General features: G+C 47.9%; 1 protein-coding gene across 1 annotated transcript in view; it reads right to left on the bottom strand.

Moving 5' to 3' along the window:
• LOC144175633 (uncharacterized) overlaps positions 1-20,242 on the bottom strand; it is a 30,998-nt gene extending 10,756 nt beyond the window's left edge. Inside the window, exons 1-4 of the mRNA XM_077704685.1 lie at positions 20,176-20,242; positions 19,008-19,173; positions 15,125-15,320; positions 13,642-13,856 (exon numbers count right to left, since the gene is read on the bottom strand). Of these exons, the coding sequence (XP_077560811.1) occupies positions 13,642-13,856; positions 15,125-15,320; positions 19,008-19,173; positions 20,176-20,242 (644 nt within the window). The remainder of the gene's footprint in view (positions 1-13,641; positions 13,857-15,124; positions 15,321-19,007; positions 19,174-20,175) is intronic.
• Between the last annotated feature and the right edge of the window lie 431 nt (positions 20,243-20,673).

Genomic DNA, 20,673 nt, shown 5'->3' with positions numbered 1-20,673 from the left:
CCTTGAAAAGTGCCCCCATGACGTTATACTTGGTCTCGACTTTTTGTCAGAACATGCTGCCCTTATAGACTGTTCCTCCGGTGTCCTCCGTTTAGAGCTGCCTCTTTTGTCAACAGCAGGCGACGAACCAGGGCCACGCTTTTATTGCGAAAGAAGCGTTCGTCTCCCGGCAAAATCCGTGACATTGGTGCCCTTGTCATCGCGGCCGCCTGTGCCTAATGGTCACTACGTCGTTTCGCCGATACGCTCAGTGCTACTCGAGCGCGACGTCACTCTTCCCCACACCATAGTGACAATTACTGATAATGTGAGCAGCCTCCCTTTTGTGAACTTTGGCCTGTCCACGCAAGTGCTGCCCCAGGGTATTTCGCTTGCAACCCTTTGCCCTTTGGACAGTGATCACGTTTCCCCTCTATCGGCGGACGCACCATCGAGCCCTTTCAATGAGACCCCTGCGGAGCCTAGGCAGGAAGACGCGCTCGTGGACATGATCGCCTCCGGACTTCCAGCAGCCGAAGCTGAAGGGCTCTACCGCCTTTTGGAGTCCTATAAAGACAATTTGACTAGGGTGACCGCCCGTTGGGCCAAGCTTATGCTATCAAGCTCCGGATAAACACTGGAGATGCAAACCCAATCCGCAGGCGGCCGTACCGTGTGTCGCAGGCTGAACGGCTCGTTATACAGCAGGAAGTCGACAAGATGCTCGACAAAGACATCATAGAGCGTTCGTACAGCCCGTGGGCATCTCCCGTAGTACCCGTAAAAAAAAGGATGGCACCTGGAGGTTTTGCGTTGATTACCGACACCTAAACAAGATAACAATGAAAGACGTTTACCCCCTACCGCGCATTGACGATGCCCTTGATTGTCTCCATGGAGCCAAATATTTTTCATCAATAGACCTACGATCAGGCTATTGGCAAATTTCAGTGGACGAAAAAGATCGCGAGAAGACCGCTTTTGTGACACCCGACGGCCTTTATCAGTTTAAAGTGATGCCTTTTGGCCTCTGTAATGCGCCGGCTACTTTTGAAAGAATGATGGACTCACTTTTGCACGGGTTCAAATGGTTCATTTGCCTTTGCTATTTGGACGACGTCTTTGTTTTTTCGCCCACTTTGACAACCACATTTCCCGCCTCTCTAAAATCCCATCAGTTTTTCGTCAGGCCGGTCTCCAGCTCAACGCCAAGAAATGTCGCTTCGGATGCCATCAGCTCACTATCCTCGGCCACGTGGTTGATTCGACGGGAGTTCGACCAGACTCTGGTAAAATAAGTGCCGTTCGCGATTTCCCTGAGCCCCAGTCACCTAAAGACGTCCGTAGCTTTATTGGTTTATGCTCCTACTTCCGCCGCTTCATCAAAAATGTTGCTACCATCGCCCGCCCTCTTACCGATCTCCTTCAGAAGAGCACACCGTTTATCTGGGGCTCCGACCAAAAGCAAGCATTCTCCGCACTGATTGGACTCTTGACCTCAACGCCGATTTTGGCTCACTTCGACCCCTCTGCTCCCACTGAAATTCGCACCGACGCTAGTGGCTACGGCATTGGAGCTGTATTGGCCCAACGGCAAGCCGGTGTTGATCGAGTGGTCGCGTACGCCAGCCGCCTCCTTTCGGCCTCGGAGCGCAATTACTCTATAACGGAGCGCGAATGCCTTGCTCTAGTGTGGGCCGTCGGCAAATTCTGCCCCTACGTGTATGGTAGGCACTTCGCAGTCGTGACTGACCATCATGCACTGTGCTGGCTCTCCTCCTTGAAAGACCCTACCGGTCGGCTTGGCCGCTGGGCGTTGCGCCTTCAAGAATACTTTTTTCGGTGATTCACAAGTCCGGCCGCCTACATATGGACGCCGACTGTTTATCTCGAAACCCGGTCAGCCCTCCGGAATGCTCGGCGGACGACACTGACGCCTGTGTCCTAGCGGTCTCCGACTTCCTGAAGATTGGCGAAGAACAGCGGCGCGACCGTTCTCTGCGCTCTATCATTGACGGCGTTAAACTTGGTTCCGACGACCCTGCCCTCCGCTCCTTTGTTATACACGATGGAGTCTTATATCATCGCAACTTTCGCTCGGATGGTCCTGGTAACCTGCTCGTCGTTCCGGAACACCTACGTCGGACTGCGCTGCACCAGCTTCATGACGCACCCATGGCCGGCCATCTCGGCGTGACCCGCACCTACGACACCGTGCGACATCGTTTTTGAGTGCGAATGCACTTCTTAAGCGACCCTGAATCACGCGTCCACCGCCGTCCGTCCATCCGCACCACATACCCACTTAGGGCGATTGGCCAAAAAGAGTTCCTAATTTCTTTAGCACATATCCACTTAGGGCGATTGGCCAAGAAGAATTCTTTCGCATCACCCATGCATTCACACTTCCCCATCGACGACTGCTGCTTCGCCAGGAGCGGAAGTCGGGGCGAGTACTGCGGCGTCTACCTCGTCGGTCACGTCTACGCGAACCTCGTGTCGCACGCCGTGTCCACCTCGCCGGTCAGGGACGAGTCGCCGTACAGTGCCGTCTACACCGACGCGTACTCGGGCGACAGAATCGTGGTCGTCACCGTCTACCTCGCGCCAAACAGCTCGCGCGACGACGTCGTCGAATACGTGGACGCGGCGATGGAGAGTGTGGTCAGGCGCGTAAAGCCCTCGGACCTGGTCGTGGTTGTTGGGGACTTTAACGTGGACGTGCGAAAGGGCGGCGAGTGGTTGATGGAATACATGCTCGCCAACCACTCCATGACGTGCCTACCGCTAGAAGCTCCCACCACCATCAACGGCAGCTACATCGACCTGCCCTTTGCGAGGAACTGTCTGATACGCGCGGTCTTGCAACAACTCTTGACCGTACATTTCAGTGACCACAATGCGGTCATAATGACCGTCAACTACAACGACAACACCAACAAGTGCTGAATAAAGAATACTGTCGTTTCACTTTACTTGCGTGTGTGTGTGATCTCCTCGAACATACACTTTAATTCACCAAGATTTCCAGAGAACGACTAACGGGGTGTGTGAATCCCCACTTGATCACGCGGGGGTGTTAAATGCAACTAACGGGCGAATGCCAACACAGTTCAACATAACTCCCCCTCATAGCATCACCCGTGCATTCGCACTTCCCCATGCTCCCCTTCGGGGAAATGCGGGTGAATTTTTTCTGGCCAGGACTCTACCGCTCAGTGCAGCGTTACGTGCGTGAATATGACCTGTGCCATTGCCGTAAGCTACCCTCCAAGCTACCAGCAGGCCAGCTGCAACCACTTGAAATTCCCACTGAACCATTTTTCCGGATCGGACTAGATTTGCTCGGGCCCTTCCCCTTGTCTACTTCCGGAAACAAATGGATTGCTGTCGCTACCGAGTACGCTACCCGCTTTGCTATCACCCGTGCGCTACCCACGAGCTGTGCAACTGACGTGGCCGATTTTCTCCTCTATGATGTCATACTGACCCACGGCGCACCTCGGCAGCTTGTCACTGACCGCGGTCGAAATTTTCTGTCTCAAGTCATTGCGGACATACTTCGCTCATGTTCGATTCGCCACAAGGTGACTACAGCTTATCACCCACAAACGAATGGCCTTACTGAGCGTTTTAATAGAACCCTTACGGACATGCTTGCAATGTACGTGTCTAGTGACCACAGCGACTGGGACATTGCGCTGCCTTTCGTCACTTTCGCGTATAATTCCTCCCGTCACGACACTGCAGGCTTCTCACCCTTTTACCTTCTCTACGGGAGGGAACCGGCTGCTGCTTGATACCATTGTGCCTCGCGCCACCCACCCGTGCACCGAATATGTCCACGAAGCCATCGCAAGAGCCGACGAAGCACGTCAGCTTGCCCGTTCCCACATCGCCGTTTCACAAATCAGCCAGAAGAACCGATATGATGAACGTCACCGCGTCGTACACTTTTCGCCAGGGTCCGTCGTCTTACTATGGTGTCCGACTCGCCGTGTGGGACTTTCTGAGAAGCTGCTTTCCCGCTATGCTGGCCCTTACAAAGTACTTCGTCAAGTTACGGACGTTGCATATGAAATCGTCCCCGTCGTCCCTTCCAGCTCTGAACCCCGTAGTGACATCGTCCACGTCGCCCGCCTCAAGCCGTACCACTCCCCTGATTCCCCTTCCACATAGTAGCGGCACAGCACCGAGTCGGTGCTTATCCTGCGGGGGAGCTATGCTGCGTGGAACTTATTAGAGAAATGAGCTGGCCAGACACTCGACTTGCAAAGGGCGCAATCCCCCAAAGTGGGCATGTGCCATGGTTGTGCGGCAGCCTGGCTATCCGTCGAGGAAGAAGAAGACGCTCGGGTGGACTAGCGTGTGCACGAGCTGAAGGACCTAGCTGCCTGTCCGAATTTGCCTTCCTAATTATCTGCCAATAGAGACAGATTCGTTTACTACGTGTAAATAAGCGTTTTCCTTGCTCCGCAACAATATCTTACAAACGCTTATGTCACCCAAAGGCTTCGCTTGTCTGATACGCAGATGATACAACGTAGTTAATAACTGGTGCAACTGGGGAAAGTTCAGCTAACTAGTGTTACGATCTGCTTCCTCGTCTTGCAACCTGGGCCAGGCATAATTCCCTACTAATACATACAGTGGAACCCCCCCGATAATACGAATTTCAAGGTTCTGCGAGAAAGCTTCGCATGACCGGGGTGTCGCACGACCAGGGTGCGGGTAAATGCCGGCCTGGTAGACGGTGCCATTTGACAAGTGGGCTGATAATTTATTTAAAGTGCTACAGGTGCTATTTGATGAAACGTTTAGCAATCAATTTCTTCGCCTGGCAAAAGTTGAAACGGCCACAGACATGGCCGATGCACCACGCATAGAGTGAAACTCTAAGGCGCAAAGGACACCGCGCGGCTTGGGCCATTGCGCCCGCACGGCGAAAAAAAAACACCGGCGCGCGTCATCTGCTCCGTTCCCATTCGATTCTCAACGGTTGCGTCAACACAGATGTTATTAATCGCACTCGATGATTGATTGATTGTGGGGGTTTAACGCGCCGACGCAACGCAGGCGATGAGGCGCGCCGTAGTGGAGGGCTCCGGATTAATTTTGACCACCTGGGGATCTTTATCGTGCGCCGAAATCTCGTATACACGGGCGTTTTTGCTTTTCGCCTCCATCGAAAATATTAATCGCACTCACATTGAACTCGAGGGAATACTTTGCGTTCGGTAAGGTAGAGTTTGTAACGTGAAACAGTCATGTGTTTCACAGTCGTTCTTAGCATGGACAATACCGCCATCCCGCGGAGCCCGACGTAACGAGTGACAGCGCACCACGGCCGGGCTAGAGCGGTGGCGCGCTCTTTGTTGATACAGCCTTCGCAGCGGCGGCGGCGAGAACAATGCAGCCCCGTCTCGACGTAAAATTCCGATACCAACGCGCGCACGCCGCTGCTCTAGCCCGGCCGTGGCCGCACTCACACGGTTGCATGGAGGAGAAGAGGGGTGCCTGATCTGCGGGCCGTGCGCACAACATCGCCTAGCAACAGACGCTTGGCCACAGGTATGGCGGCGCACACTTGGTTGCCTGCATTCATTCCGCCCCATTGAACACCGGCTATAATTAGCGCTTTCTCGCGTAATGTGCGAAGCATTAGCAGAAATCCCATGTTTAAAAAAAAACCAACACCTATGTTGAGCTCCCCTCCTCTATATGGCGACCAGGCAGCCTGCCAGCCAACAAGACTAACGTGGTCTTTTGAGGGGAACTTTAGAGGGGAACTTTACAGGGGAAAAGGCGAGTGTGAAACTGCCAAGGCTTAGCGAAAGGAACGATAGTACGAGGTGGAGATGAACAAAAAACGGCATTGCCGTACATGGTGGAGACACCCTTTGAATGGCTTCGTGCCGTCGCTATGGGGTCATAGTGCTAAACACACATGTGTTTTTGTTTCCTACAAGACATATCTACGCGAAATAGATAAGACAATTCAACCGTCGTAGGTAAACCGTGTTGCGGCGAAAATTATAGTGCGGTCTTCCTAAAGTGACTTGCTTCGGCGGCCAGCAAGTGACCCAAACTGCCGGTGCCAACGGGTACGTGTCTGCACCCAGCGCCGCCTGTATTTCGCTCCACCCTTGCAGCGGACATTCCTGAATTGAGGCACTCTAGCAAACAAAAGAGTGGAGGGACAACGCGGCTTTAAAAGTTACTGATCAGCAGAGAACAGAGATATAGGGAAAAATAGCGTCGTGAAAGGAACAAGCTAGAATTGAGCGGGCGGGGAACGCGGCTGTTCGTCATCGCCGAGGGGATGCGTAGGTATGTGTTTCCGGGTTTGTCGGTGGCTCAACTAGAGCTTCAAATTCACGGTCCACCTGCCACCTTAACTTCGACTCTCGCGGTTGGCGCGTTGGCGTATTGCTGCCGCGTACACCATCGCAAGTTAACTCCCGCTCATGGGGTCCCGCCTGCTTGCTTGCGTTGGTTCAGTAAGTGGTCTGACGCGCCTACGGAATTTAGCGCATCAAGCAGCATAAAACGGGGGTTAAGAATAACGAAGGTCAGGGCGAGGTGCCGAAGCAGTGTAAAATAAGGGAAAAGCACCGGTTTATCCGCACCAAGGTCCGTCGTAGGAAACGGACCGCATGCACGCGAGCGTCATATCATAACTGTTTTTCAAAATGCGTTGTTTCTATGGGGAGTTTGCCGCGACCGCGGTGATCCGTCGGAAGAAGCGGATCGTCGTAAGTCCAGGGGACCTATCATCGGGGGTTCCACTCTACAGACAAAATAAGGAGTATTTTTTTCAAACCGAAAAACAAAAATGTCTCCCCACGAACACGTGTGATCGATACAAACCATATATAATTGGTAACAACTATGAAGGAGTTGGGAGTTCACTTTCATTGCAACTTAACCTGGGATCAACATATCAATTAGGTGCATAGAAATTGTGCAGAACTCTTGGTGTAATTTATAGAAATCGATATACACTACCGCAACGCCTTTAAATGTTATTTAATAATTCTGTTATCTTTCTGCACCTTTCCATCACCCATTTAGTATGGGGTACCAGAACACAAACAAATGACTAGGTTATTGACGCTGCAGAAAAAGGTATTAGAAATTATTGCGAATGTTTCTTATCACTGCCACTCAAAAACAGCTTTTCTCCCGTTTCCGTATCGGTAATGTACCCAGTATTTACGATTTCATATTGTTAAATTGCTTTCGTGTGGCTGTTAAAAGCCGCAACGCATTTTTAGTGACATATCTAAAAATACAAAAAAAAAAACAATCGCGTTCCGAACGCGTTTTCCGTCCTTAGAGTACACGCCGACACCCCACAATTGCAGTCTCCAGTCTGTACCCTTTAACCTCCCGGTGCTGCTACATAGATACGACACCACTTACATTCGAATATACCGACCCCCTCAGAAAAATCTAGAAACAGTTGTTTAAAAAAGCCTTGTGTACACAGTCAGTCTGTGTCGTTCCCTTTCTCGTCCCTGTGAAAAAAGTTTGCGCTAAAGTTTCACTCATGGAAATTGCGAACCAACTAGCTCGTCTCTCCATTTTGCTTCAGTCATTACGGTTCTTTTTTTTCTTGAGACATGAGCCATTGTTTGAAGGGAAAATTGATCACTGTTTGCGATGCTTTGTGTCTGCAGCCTTCCTTCAAAACATCTTTGATTTTATTTGATAAAAAACGCTATTGTATATAGTGCTTCCTGCGAGATTGTAGCAATTGTATATTTATTATCATTCAATCTATGAAAGTTTTATTTCCACCAATGTTCTTACACAGGTGAAAAAAGCGGACGGCGAAAAAGCTGCAACAATGCAGCTTGACAGGACACCGTCCGCCGATGCGGCAATGACAGCATTTCCCCTTTCGCAAAATATGGCCAGGACTGTGATTTGGTTTGATTGTTGTCTTTCCTTTGCTTCTGTTTTTTTTTTCGTCGACAAGATGCGGATTGCAATATTATCGCATACGGCCATCATATTTGCTGTTCTCGGAAAACGGCGCAGCCGCCCCGTCAAGCCGCTTGTAACAGTGGCTTTTTGCGGTTGTTTCCTCTGGTTGTAAAAATAATAAAATAGACGATATAGTTTATTGGAGCAAACTTGTGCTCCGCAGCAAACCTAAAAAAACACAAGCCTCGAAGGAGTCAGTAAGGGGACGTGCACGGATGAGCGTGTGCGAATTCAATGCCGCTTGTTTTTCTTTGCACTCATCCATTTAGATAGAGAACATTTTCAATAAAACAGGAAAACCTAGGATGGGGTTCACAAAGCAACACCCTTTCCATATCAAGCAAGACTGCCGTGCAGCATACAGAGGAAAAAGGGAAAAGACGCTTCTATTAAAAAAGAAGATAAGATTGCAGGGCGTGGCCAGGTGCTTGAAACGAAATAATATATAAACAAATCAAAAGGCATGGTTGAGGTTGCAATATTTTGATGAATATAGCAAAAACCCTTGTGTGTTTTTAGCATTCGAGCGCAGGGTACAGAGCAGTCATCTCAAGTTACTCACCGCCGTAGCTTTCCTCATGGCCGAGGAGTGTAAACCCTGAAATTAACTTTGGTGCTAGTCTTCGATCGCTGTAACCCTTTCGCTGTCACTGACGTGCCAATATATTTTCTATCGTGCGTTCCGAACTTCGCACCATGGCGCAAAGTTGGCGGAGCCTGGACTGTTCGCGCCATCTGTGGAATATTTCTAGTAGCTTCTATTTTTGCAAATTAAACAGCGACTGCACCCAGCTTTCGTTGCTAGGGGGCATGTCCGCGCTGCCCGCTATCTGTCGGGATGTGTGACCATGCGGCCTGCGATTACCGTGGCAACGGCTGTTGTGCCATCCGCCACGGGATTGTATGTTTTGTAGCGTATGCTACACTGCCTGAGGTTGAGGAGTTTCGCGTGGACCTAGAAGGGCCGTGCTGCGCAAGCACGTGGATTGTATTGGATGGGATTAGATTGAAAATACAATCCAATGGGAGTGCGGGTGTCTTGAGAATTGTGTCTGCAGATTCCCCGGTCTGCGCATTCCCGAGGAGGGACGTCATTGCCGCGGCTGACGCACTGGCGCCGGCGGGTGCCTAGCTGGGCGCCTACGTTCCGTAGCAGCCAAGCCTTACGCTGCGCTGGAGTCGCTTGATAGTCGTTTTGCGTGGCTCCTGGAGAGCCGTGCTCCGCATGCGCGCAGAGCAGTGACTGGACTGGAATGGATTAGATTAGATTAGATTAGATTAGATTAGATTAGATTAGATTAGATTAGAATAAATTGGATTAGATTAGATTACATTAGAATAGATTAGATTAGAATAAATTGGATTAGATTAGATGAGATTAGATTAGATTAGATTAGATTGGATTGGATTGGATTGGATTGGATTGAATTGGACTGGACTGGACTGCAAATTGTTCTAGCAGCAGTAAGCTTGCTAATAAGGTAAACCTAGACAACCACGAAACCTAAGAATAGCCAGCTGAACCTTAGATCACGCTACTTGTATCCTGGCATAGGCGAGCTAAGCCAGTGCTAATTTTTTTTTGTAGCGTAAGCTACACTGGCCGAGGTGGAGCAGTTTTGCGTGTATCTAGCAACGCGTGGACCTTGAAGAGCAAGGAGCATTCCATTGGATTGGATAGGATTGTATTTGGATTGCATTGGATTGAATTGGATTGGAAATCCAATCGAATTGGAGTACGGGTGTGTAGAAAATTGGGTCTGCACATTCGCCGGTCGGCGCATTCGGGAGTAGTGGCGTCATAGCCGCCGCACTGGCACTGGCACTGGCGTCTGCCCAGCTGTTCACCTCCGTTGCGCAGTAGCCAAGTCTGACGCTGCGCCGGAGCCGCTTGATAGCCGTTTCGCTTGGATCTTGAAGAACCGTGCTGCACATGCGCGAGGAGCAGTGTTTCGATTGATCGGGACTGGACTGGATTGGATTCGATTGGATTGGAAATCATTCTAGCAGCAGTAAGCACGATAATCAGCTAGTCCCAGAGAACCAGGAAACCTAAGAATAACCAGCTGAACCTTAGCTAACGCCACGTATATCCTGGTATAACCGAGCTAAGCCACTGCTAATTTTTTTCCTGTTTCCGCGTCTGCTACGGCGTGCCAGGCTAGCAGAACGCGCACCTTATGCCAGCAACAACCTCATGTGTCAGCAGCACACGAAGTTGTTTTATGACGAATGTGCCCGTTTGTATCACTATCTGCCATCATGATTTCACAACGCACAATTTCTGTGCGCTGTGCGGGCTGCTGAATGTGTTCCCATCGTGCGCGCGTTTCCTTTCGGATGGCTGACCACGCGGGGCCTTGGACTGCGAACAGCAGCGATGGTTTTTCCATTTTCCATCCGAATACGAGCTGAGCTCGGATTTGCATTCTAAGAGTTTCGAATGCGAGGAATGGGTGGGAGTTCCATAGCCTCAGATTCGTACGTTGGAAGCGTGCACGGCAAGCTGGATATATCTGGAAGAAAGGCGATATCTCACCCACGCTCCTTTCTTTCGACACGCTACGTTGCAGACGTTATCAGAGTCAAATAAATCACTATGCTCCTCCCCTGATGTTCCGGAAACCAAGCCGACTCTAAGGGGTGGGTCACGGCCAGAAACCCCCGAAAGTGAAAAGGATGGTAACGCTGACATACCTGCCCCCACCCCCTGTCACAGATCTCAGGGGTACATATGCACATTCTGAACACTAAGGATGAAGTATTGTTTCGAATAAAGGTAGAAAAGCAGTATTTACTGGGCTTCAAAGACCCACAGACGGCACCGAAGCTGACGCAAAACCAGATCTGCCGTGTTAGCACCTGAGCCTCTTCTTCTCAGACCAAATGTTCAGAAAGACACTTACCCAAATAGGGAGATTGTCCCAGGCATGCGGCAGTATATTTGCATGTAGCAATAATGATGAAATTATCGAGAAGCGGTTGTAGGATAGGGGTGTACACTTTCTTCTAGTTTATTTACTCATGTTCTGGTAGACCTATTTTTCGAAGATAAGGAAATACAAAAATTGACGAGCCAACCTAGATGTTGGTCAGTTTATGGAAATGTGCATTTTATCAAACCCGAACACTGCTTTTTCAAAGGAAGCACAGAGGGCACAAAAAACAAACTAGACAATGCAAGTGCTGTCTCCCAAACGACATGCGCAGTAAAATTGCTGCCTCTACAGGTACCCAAAGAACAGGTAAACATAATCAACTTCTCGCGATGAGACTGATCAATTCCTTGTCTTGGCATATTAGTGCTATTTTATGTTACCTTCTCCCCCTTCTATTGCTTTGTGGCCACAGTGGCACTGCCACTCAAATGTTCTTGCGAGGCTTTCTGAATGCCATAAATAAGGAGGCCATGAGTCTAAACAGTTTATAGTTCTGATTTAGGTTGCTTCTGTAACAGTATGTCGTATTTGATTTCCATAAGCTGATTAGTTATTTTTATTTCCTCTAAACTTTGTGGCTAACATTGCGACCTAGAAGTTGTAACTTGATTTTCAGGATACTTGGTTCAGGTTTATATGGGAACTTCCTCATGCTTATAAGCATAACCAGTAAATTTCGCAGAAACCTATTTGTTTAAACCCCTTCATATGCGATCAATGTGTTTTTCATTTCGGGTTCAAGTGTGGCAGTGTCTATCCCACACTGGGAGGGGTGAAGATGAGGAGACACCTGGTGTGGCACGTGGCAGTAGGACGTATGAATGCAACCTAAATAAAATCGTCAGGTTTGCAAGAGTCATGGGTGGTAAATTTACCTCTCGGCAGCTTGCTCTTACAGAAACAACTGCAGCATGAACAGGTGACTGTGGAGGTATCTCATTTTCTTCTGCACGCAGCTGGCTGTACGGCACTGTTATTGCACAGCACGCAAAGGGCCCTCAAAAGATGGAATCTCCTGGGACAGAGAGAGGACGGAAACAAAGGATTCTTGGAGGATGGAGAAAGTTGGTGGCCAAGTTTCAATACAGGGGACACACGTGGGACGAATGCGGTCTATTGCCTGCGGGACATACAGGTGACACACAAACGCCGTATATTGTCTGTTGCCTTCGGGAGCTAGACTGGACGCATGGAGGACGGAAACACAAAGGACACTTGGTGGATCAAGAAAGTCAGTGGCCAGGATGTCGCCGACGCTGCTGCTGCGTTGGAAACGCCACCCCCGCGAATTCCAGGTCACGGCTGTAAGAATGTCTTTGTTTCACTCTTTGTAGAGCCCCGTGTGTGAATTCAAGTGATGTTCCATGGAAAATTGTTGTGGGTGCCGATTAAAGCTTTGCTTTCCAACCCCCTTCAGAGCGTGGATTGGAGCCAACGTTTTGTATGTGGTCACGCCATAATTTTGTAATTTTGTCTGCAAACATTAGCGTGGCGGCAGGGACGGCCCGGAAGGTGATAACGCAACAAAGCTTGCATTGAAGTAGAGGGCTGAACTATGTTGCTAAAAGCGATTTAAAAAACTAGAAAGATATAGCAAAAGCGAGCGATATTCTTTAGCTTAACATACACCTTTCGCACCCTTTCGCAAAAACGTTACTTGATCTCATTGGGGTGTTCACGCAATTGTCATCTTTAAAAATACGTTTTTTGCAGGTTCAGCTGCCACGTTATTTTTATAATTTATGCCAAGTTTTTTGTATCTTTTATGCGCAGTATCGCATTGCTTTTTAGCGTTTTAGCAAGCGTCAACAGCATGTCGTCAGAGTTTACGTGCACACGTCCCCAATTGTTAATGTTTTGCTAACGCAAAAGACATATCCGAATTCAGAGACAAGTCACGAAGTAGAGAATTGGGCCCAAATAGTCTTTAATAGGCGAAACTGGCCCCCTTATTTGCGCAGTCGCTCGCGGCACCCGCCTTGATACGGGCTATATAAACCCTGTGTCGTCCTCTCCACTTTCCTTTAACACCTGTCCAGCTTGCTTTGAGTGTGGTGTTTAACGCACGCTAAGCTACACGTGGGCTACGATCCGCGCCGTAGTTGTGGGCTCTTCCAGATTAATTTCTGAGCCCCCCCTCACCTTCCATGGTCTTTACATGCGCCGAAATCTGGACACACGGCCCATTGGCTTTTCGCCTCAATCAGAAAAGCAGCCATGGCGGCCGGGATCAATCCCACGTACTTGGGATTGACAGCACAACGCCTTAGCCTCTGAGCCACAGTGGCGTGTGCGATGTAGTTTTTTCACGCATATTTCTCAAGGTGTTAAGGAATGGTTATCTGTGTACCGAGGAGCGCTTTCGCCTAGGCATAAAAAGTATAAAGCGGAGAGTTGGCCGAGTAGGTTACGGACTAATGAACTCATACTTCTAGCAAATTTTAACACAGGACGAAGAAGGAAAAGATGGAACACAAGCTATGTGTTTCGTGTTTTTCTTCTTCGTCCTGTGTAAACGTTCGCTAGAACTATGAGTTTATTAGAGATATAAAGCATCGCTGTAATACTTGTAGTTTAGCTATAACGATATCATTAGTAATAAAAAGTGCATTTGATTACTTCGCAAAACACGAAAATAACAACGACTTTCCAGAGCTTGTACGCCGATTTTTGGCCAGCGTTACTGCAAGCAGGCTTTAGTCGGGCTTCTACTTGTATCGAATGCACTTACTAGCGGTACGTATGAAGATACAGCCTCAGGAAGCGTGCGTTCTTGTGGGAGAAGAGCATCATGCTGCCAATCAAGCCGCTTTTGCAATACAAGACAGCCTCGTAACGGAATAGGGGCCGGAGGGACCGCACCACGAACACATCACGGTCCAGGTAGACTCCACCATATTTCATCAAGGCAAGTAGCCGCGCACCGTCTGTAGCGTGGTGATAGTTCTGGAAATGGCGTATTCCATTTCATTTCCTTTATTCAAACATAAGGGTTCGAAGGCATTCCACGAAGGTGAGGGGTAACGTCATCGTTGTACAGATTCATCAGATAAGAGCAAGGGTCACTTGTTTATTACCAGTATTACAAGTAAAACCGGCGTCAAGTGCACCGCCCTAACTATGGCTTCTTACGAGGATATAAGCGTTTGTAATGTCCTGATTTTGAGGTCACATCGGCGTAGTGCCTCCCATACCGAAGCAATCTCGATTGACTAGCACATAATTTCGATCATTATTGAAACAGTATCGTTAATATTGTAGATATTAGTAGGTCTTGAGTCATTCATCGTTCAATGCACTCAGCAGTACTAAATCTTATTATGTCCGCGTGTTTCAAACGGCTGTTGTTCGTCGTTTTACCACGCACTGAGTCCTTTTTATAAGTTTGAAAGACTCGGGGCGAATATCCGGAAGAATATAAGTGTCTCCCAAATGCGAAAGCAGTCAGTTCCCAATTTTTATTTTAAGCTACATTACCTGGGGAAATTTTTACTGGAAGCTTTCGAAATTGCAGACAATGCCCTAATTGTCAATAAAAATTCATGCCAAGAATGCGTTACGCGTACCCTGTATTACGCTTTTGTAGCCATTGCTATGCTGATGTGGGATGCTTCTTCAATTCATAGTTCTGAAAACAGTTAGAATTATGGAAACATTTGTCTAAAACGTAACGGGAGCTATGGACTTTCATTATTAGAGCGTGTTATATTCAAAACCTCTTGAAACTCAAGTGCTGTGTTGGCTTTCCAGATGTCGAGTACATGCGAGACAACAATTCTTCGAAGTACTTTTACTCAGCGTTGGCAGCGAGGACTTGCCGATATGACCTTATATTGTGAAATACAGACATGACGGGGTCGAGCGCGGCATCTCAAAATACACCCGCGGTAATGGGGAGAGTAGCTGAAGTACTTTAATATCAACGGAGTTGTTTTGAGTCAAACATAACAGTTTTTAGGAAGGCCGCGGGTTTAGGACTGGATAAAGTTTCGGCTGTTTCCTACGTGCGTTTTGGTACTTATAGCTTCCAGTAGGGGTTAGAAAAGTATTCCGGAAAGTTCAATGTATGCCACTGAATGTCCATTCAAAGCACGGGAGGCTTTTCCCGGTCGTATTTTGTGTATGCTCGGCATGTCCAAAAAATACACACCGACGTTCACACATATGCGTGCACAGTTCAACTACTTGTTTATTTTCAAGAAGCTACGGCTTACCTGAAAAGGCTTCCCCCAGACGCTTTCAGGGAACTTTGTCGGCACGAATGTGAAATTTATGCCTTGAAGCAAAGGAACGTAAGGCCCTCTGAAGGTACACGGACTGCAGTGCACCATGATCTGCTGCGGCCTGTGATTGATGTACATGGATCGGTAGTACACTACGTCAGTGAACTTTAGCTTTGGCTGATTCCATCTGGGCAGGCAGGGAGGCAACAGCGCTGTTATCTTCAAGGCCGGTTGTACAACCGCCATCCTAAAAAAATCCCAGAGAAGCCCCTCATAAGGAGAAAAACACTGTTCATTAGAAAGCTGTACTCGCACCGAAATCTCTTATGGCGTCCATTTTAAGGAGGGACTCCACCTCGTTTAAAAACGTTTGCTTACCACTAGAGAAGGTGTGATGACAATTCACTGTCTGGGCCGACATTGCCGTTTTGTAAATTGACTTCGCATTGTCGCTAAACGGGATAAAGCCTATCGTCTCTCCATTCCGTACAAGGTGATGTATGGGACCCCATCCCACCTCTGGGAACGACGGTGATTGTTTTGCACTAAAAGACAAAGCTCGTTAGACTACCGTGATGCATGAAACCATCATAAAGAGCTGCGCTATATGTGTTCTAATGGATGCCTAAGCATTACACAAACCCTCACCCTGGTTCCTTTGGAGAATGCTGAAGACGCCTTACAACAAAAATCTTTAGTTAAAATACCTCAGAGATGTTATCCAGAGCTCACGTCACATCAGCCTGCTGTTAAAGATAGCTTCTAACAAATGCTGATACATAACGTAAGGTATTTGTAATTGAAATAAGAAAGAAACGCGTAGTCCTAAAGGTGTATTATGAGATTCGTGAAGTTTTAACCAACTACTCGACGGCCCTAGTGCTTGTGAACAGTGCACGTGCGGAAGTTTACAAAACCGTTTGAAGCATTTCATAACAGTCTGGCAGTGTCAGCGAGCTTAATATCACTTTGGTACTTTATTCCTGTAGAGAAGTAATCTAAATTAACCCCATACGTTACCCCTACTTGACATGTTTCGTACTGCTATTAGAATCCCGTTGGGATAACCTGCTTCACACAGGCTCTGAACTAGTTGTTTCGTGTGTTTTGTTATGTGTTATGTAGTGCACGTGTATAAAAACCCTTGTTTTAAATAAAAGTCGGTGGTCAGTGCAGAGTGTGTCTAGACTTCATTGCTCCTCACGTTTCCGCTTTTCTTGCATTTTAACAAAATGCACCAACAGGAACGCGTTAACTCGCTTTTACAGTACTCTAATAAAAACACAATTTCCCCCTTTCCCTCGTTTAGGAGGAAAATCTCGAAAAATCCGTCCTTACTGAGCCTCTGTGAAATGTTACAAACGACAAACGTGCTCCCGAAATTTTAAGTCTCCAGGGCTGGCAGTTTTAGCCGGACTTTTACGAATCATTGATTCAGTAAGTGGGTGAGTCAGTCACACAGTGAGGCATTTCTCGTTATAAGAATATATATATATATATATATATATATATGTACATATATTTATTTATTTATATATAAATATATACGTGTGTGTGTGTAGAGCCAGAGGGGGAGAAATGCGCGCCAATCCACCCGGTGAACGTGGCTGGAAAGAGAATCTCTAAACAAAATTCACAACAAATACACACGCGATGTCACTTGAATTTACCCTCGTGGCTCTAAAACAGTGAAACCAGGAAGAAGTGAAATGCACTTAGCTACACCCTTGATTACTACAAACCGATATTCTTTCTAAAGTCCAATCAAGCATGATCCATGAATGGTCTTGAAAAGCATGATCTTGAATTGTATTGGTAAAGAACATGAATGGAAACTCCTTATAAAACGAAAGGAAGCTCAAAGCCGGTGTTAGCCGATCTCACTTCGGCGTCTCTGCTGCCGCCGACTGAGGCGGCGAGATCGTAAGCAGAGACGGAGGAAAAGTGAGATGCTATGCGTTGTTTGGAGCTACGTTTAGGTTTTACTAACACCTAGAGAATTCGCGAGGTGCGCACGCGGCCGCTACATGCGCCGCTTGCGCATGTAGCGGCCGTAGCATGTTTTGTTTTTCAGCACCGTATATTTTTCACCTGTCCTCAACTAAATTTAATGTTCCCTAATTCCTCGAACACCTGTACGCTTGCTTCGCTAGATAAAGTTATAGTGCTAAACGTTTCCTGGTTCAGATTACCATGGCAGCCTGTTCTGATCCAGGGATTCTTAGCACACTCTGCAGTGTCACCGCCGCCGTGGTCAATTGCTTCGGAGCCACTGGAGACTGGGGGACGCGGGTTAACTGACGTATTCATGGGAGGTTCTGGCTAACGCAAGGGGTGTGCTCGACCTCTACGCCACCGCTGCACCTATTGAACAACGGCTATTCAACAATGGACCCTATTCACAACATCAATCCGGTGATAGAGAATTGCCCGGAGTACACTGAACCCTTATATGTAGCCTTCCTATTTTATGAGAAAGCATTTGACTCCGGTGAAACCTCAGGAGTCATTCAGGCATTACTAAAAAAGGGTGTCCACGAGCCTTATATAATACTACCGGATATTTACAATGGTTCCACAAGAGATAGCGGTGAAATACGTATAAGGAAGGGCGTCAGACAAGGATACACAATGTCTTAAATGTTATTCACAACATGTTTACAAGAAGTATTCAGAACATTGGATTGGGGACAGGTGGGAGTAAGGGTTAATGGAGAAGACATCAGTAATATCATAATTGCTGATTATTTTGTCTTGATAAGTAACTGGGGGACGAAATCCAACGCATGCTTTCCGCACTTGACAAACCGAGTTGAACCGTGCCTGAAAACTTAATATGCAGAACACTAAAGTAATGATCAATAACCTCGGGATAGCACTGTGGTTTCAGATAGTTGGTGAGGCAGCGAAAATGGTAAATGAATATATCTACTTAGGCCAAGTTGTGACCATGGATCCCAGCCATGAGGCAGAGATTATAAAAAGGATAACAATGGGGTGTGGTGCATTCGGAAGGCATACTGAGATAATGAATGGCAGTGTACCGTTGTCCCTGAAGAATAAAGTGTATGACAGCTGCATCTTACTGGAACTCACGTACGGGGCGCAAACTTGGTCCCTCACTAAGAGGGTTCAACCTAATTTGAGGACAACTCAGTGAGCAATGCAATGAAAGATGATAGGAGTAACATTACGGGACAAGAAGAGGGCGGACAGGGTCAGGGAACAAACGCGTGCTAAGGACATTTTAGTAGAAATTAAGAAGAAGAAATGGACGTTGGCAGCGCATGTAATGCGAAGGCAAGATAACCGTTGGTCACTAAAGGTAACCGGGTGGATCCCTAGAGAAGGAAAGCGTGATAGGTGGCGGCAGAAAGTTAGATGGGCAATAAAATAAATATGTTTGCTGGGATAAATTACTCGCAGTTAGCACAGGTCCGGGATAATTGGAGGTCAATGGGAGAGGGCTGTGCTCTGAAGTCGGCGTAGATAGTGTGGCGATGAAGATTATGATTATGATGATGATGATGACCTCTCGGCTTTGGAAAACCCACCAAGAGCCGATAATACAAAGGGTTTCCCTTTGATATACCTTCTGCACAATTTTGCACCCAAGCACAATATTGCACACAGTCGTCGGCACAGGGGCCCATAATCCTTCGTTCCGACACAAGGAGATAGTGTCCAAGCGTAGCAATGCTGTCTCAATAAAACTATAGCTAAGCAATTGCGACTTAACGTTGTTTAGCTTTTAACCCACACTGGTAATAAACTTCTGGTCGTGACTGTGTTGGCGTTTAGGCCAGAGTTTGAACCCAAGAGGGAGCCGTCTGGCCCAGACTATATTAATTTAAAAAACTGAACAACAACCTACCTTATCAAGTGAATGATGTCAGGTACAACGTCGAAGGTGTACCCAAGTTTATTGTTGGCATCGTAGAAACTTCTAAACGGTATCTCGCTGTCAAAGGTAGTGGCTTTTTCCCGGTATGGAAATTGGTCGAAGAGGGATATATCCAGGATAATATCGTTGAAATCGTCTGCAAGACGCGCCTTTCTGTCTTCTCCGTTGACGTATTGATGGAGGAAAAGGGTTATGGCCAGACATAAACCCAAGCTGATAACTGCAAAAAAAGAATCCCTCTAACTTCTCCTACGTTCTTGAAGGAACCGTCCTTACCAAAGTCAACCAGCACAAATATTTAGGTGTCACTCTAACATCAACCCTTCAGTGGGATTCACACATCGACATCATCACTTCAACTGCTCTGCGCAAGTTATTTTTTCTTAGACGCCGCTTGCGACTAGCACCATGGCGTACCAAGCTTCTGGCCTACACCACGTTCGTACGGCCAATTCTCGAGTATGCCAACGTTGTTTGGTTTCCGCACACAATTTCCAGCAGAAATAAAATAGAAAGGGTACAGAGAAAAGCCATCAGGTTCATCTACAACAGGTACACCCGTAACGACTCGCCCACAAACTTGCTACTTCTTGCGGGTCTTTCAACACTATCAGACAGAGCAAGAGTAGCGCGCTTGAAATTCCTACACCAGGTACTACACCATCGGCTGAAAATAGATGCCTCCAAATATATATCACTCTCGACTTCACGCCTCTCACGCCGCAAACACTCGTACACACTAAAAGAGTACTCTTTCCATAATGATACATTTCAATACTCGCTTTTTCCGCTTGCAGTGAAAGAATGGAACGAACTGGATCCAACTATATCAAATACAGTATGCTTTTCAACTTTCTGCAAATTACTGGATAACGACTCAACCGATCACAATGGCGAACTTTAAACATGTTAAGACCACTCTTTTGTACTCATTCCCATAGCCACCTGCTTTAAGTACAAAGTGCCCTCCTTTCAAAGTGATATTCCGGTCAATGCCACCTTTGTTTGGTTTTGTTTTTCTTTTTGTAAAGCACATCTGTTGTCCACGCGATGAGCTCACTTTGCGGTTTCCTCTACATGTCCTTTGGATATGGTTGCACCCCAGCCCAACCAATAGCGCAGGGAATAGAAACCCGACGTTCCGAGGCCGGCACGGCCTTGAGGCTTCGCGGATGCGGCGCCCCCACTCTAGCGCCGTCTTGCATTCTCTAGCGCCGTCTTGCATTCTTTCAGCGCGGTTGACCTCTCTCGGGGATCTTCGCTGAACAACGTAGCCCTTTTTCCTACACGGACGGGCGCCTGTCGGCAGGGCTAAGCCGAATGATTCAGGCCCGGAGGGGCAACAAAGGGAGGGGCTGCTTCCCCCAGTTCGTTCCCCTTTCGAGGACGGCCGTCCCGGCAAGGTCAACTTCCTGGTATCCTGTCCCGCATTGTTCGTCGACGGCGCTGCGTCCTTTCTTCTGTCCGCCGACTTCGTTTCTGCCTTCCGGGCGCTCTCTTTGGGGCCGGGATCGGGTAGCCCGTCGCCGTTGATGGTTATGGACGATTTGCACCCCTCTTTTCTGAATAAGCCGTCTGGCGTCTCGCTTGCTCATGGCACGCCGGGCACCGGCTTCGGCGTTCCAGGGCCCCGACG

This window comes from Haemaphysalis longicornis, unplaced genomic scaffold (genome assembly GCF_048455015.1).
Source record: "Haemaphysalis longicornis isolate Haplotype H1 unplaced genomic scaffold, Haemaphysalis longicornis Haplotype H1 scaffold_3, whole genome shotgun sequence".
Classification (NCBI taxonomy): Eukaryota; Metazoa; Arthropoda; class Arachnida; order Ixodida; family Ixodidae; genus Haemaphysalis; species Haemaphysalis longicornis.
Note: the sequence above shows the minus strand (reverse complement) of the source record. Positions and strands in the feature narration are given on the sequence as shown.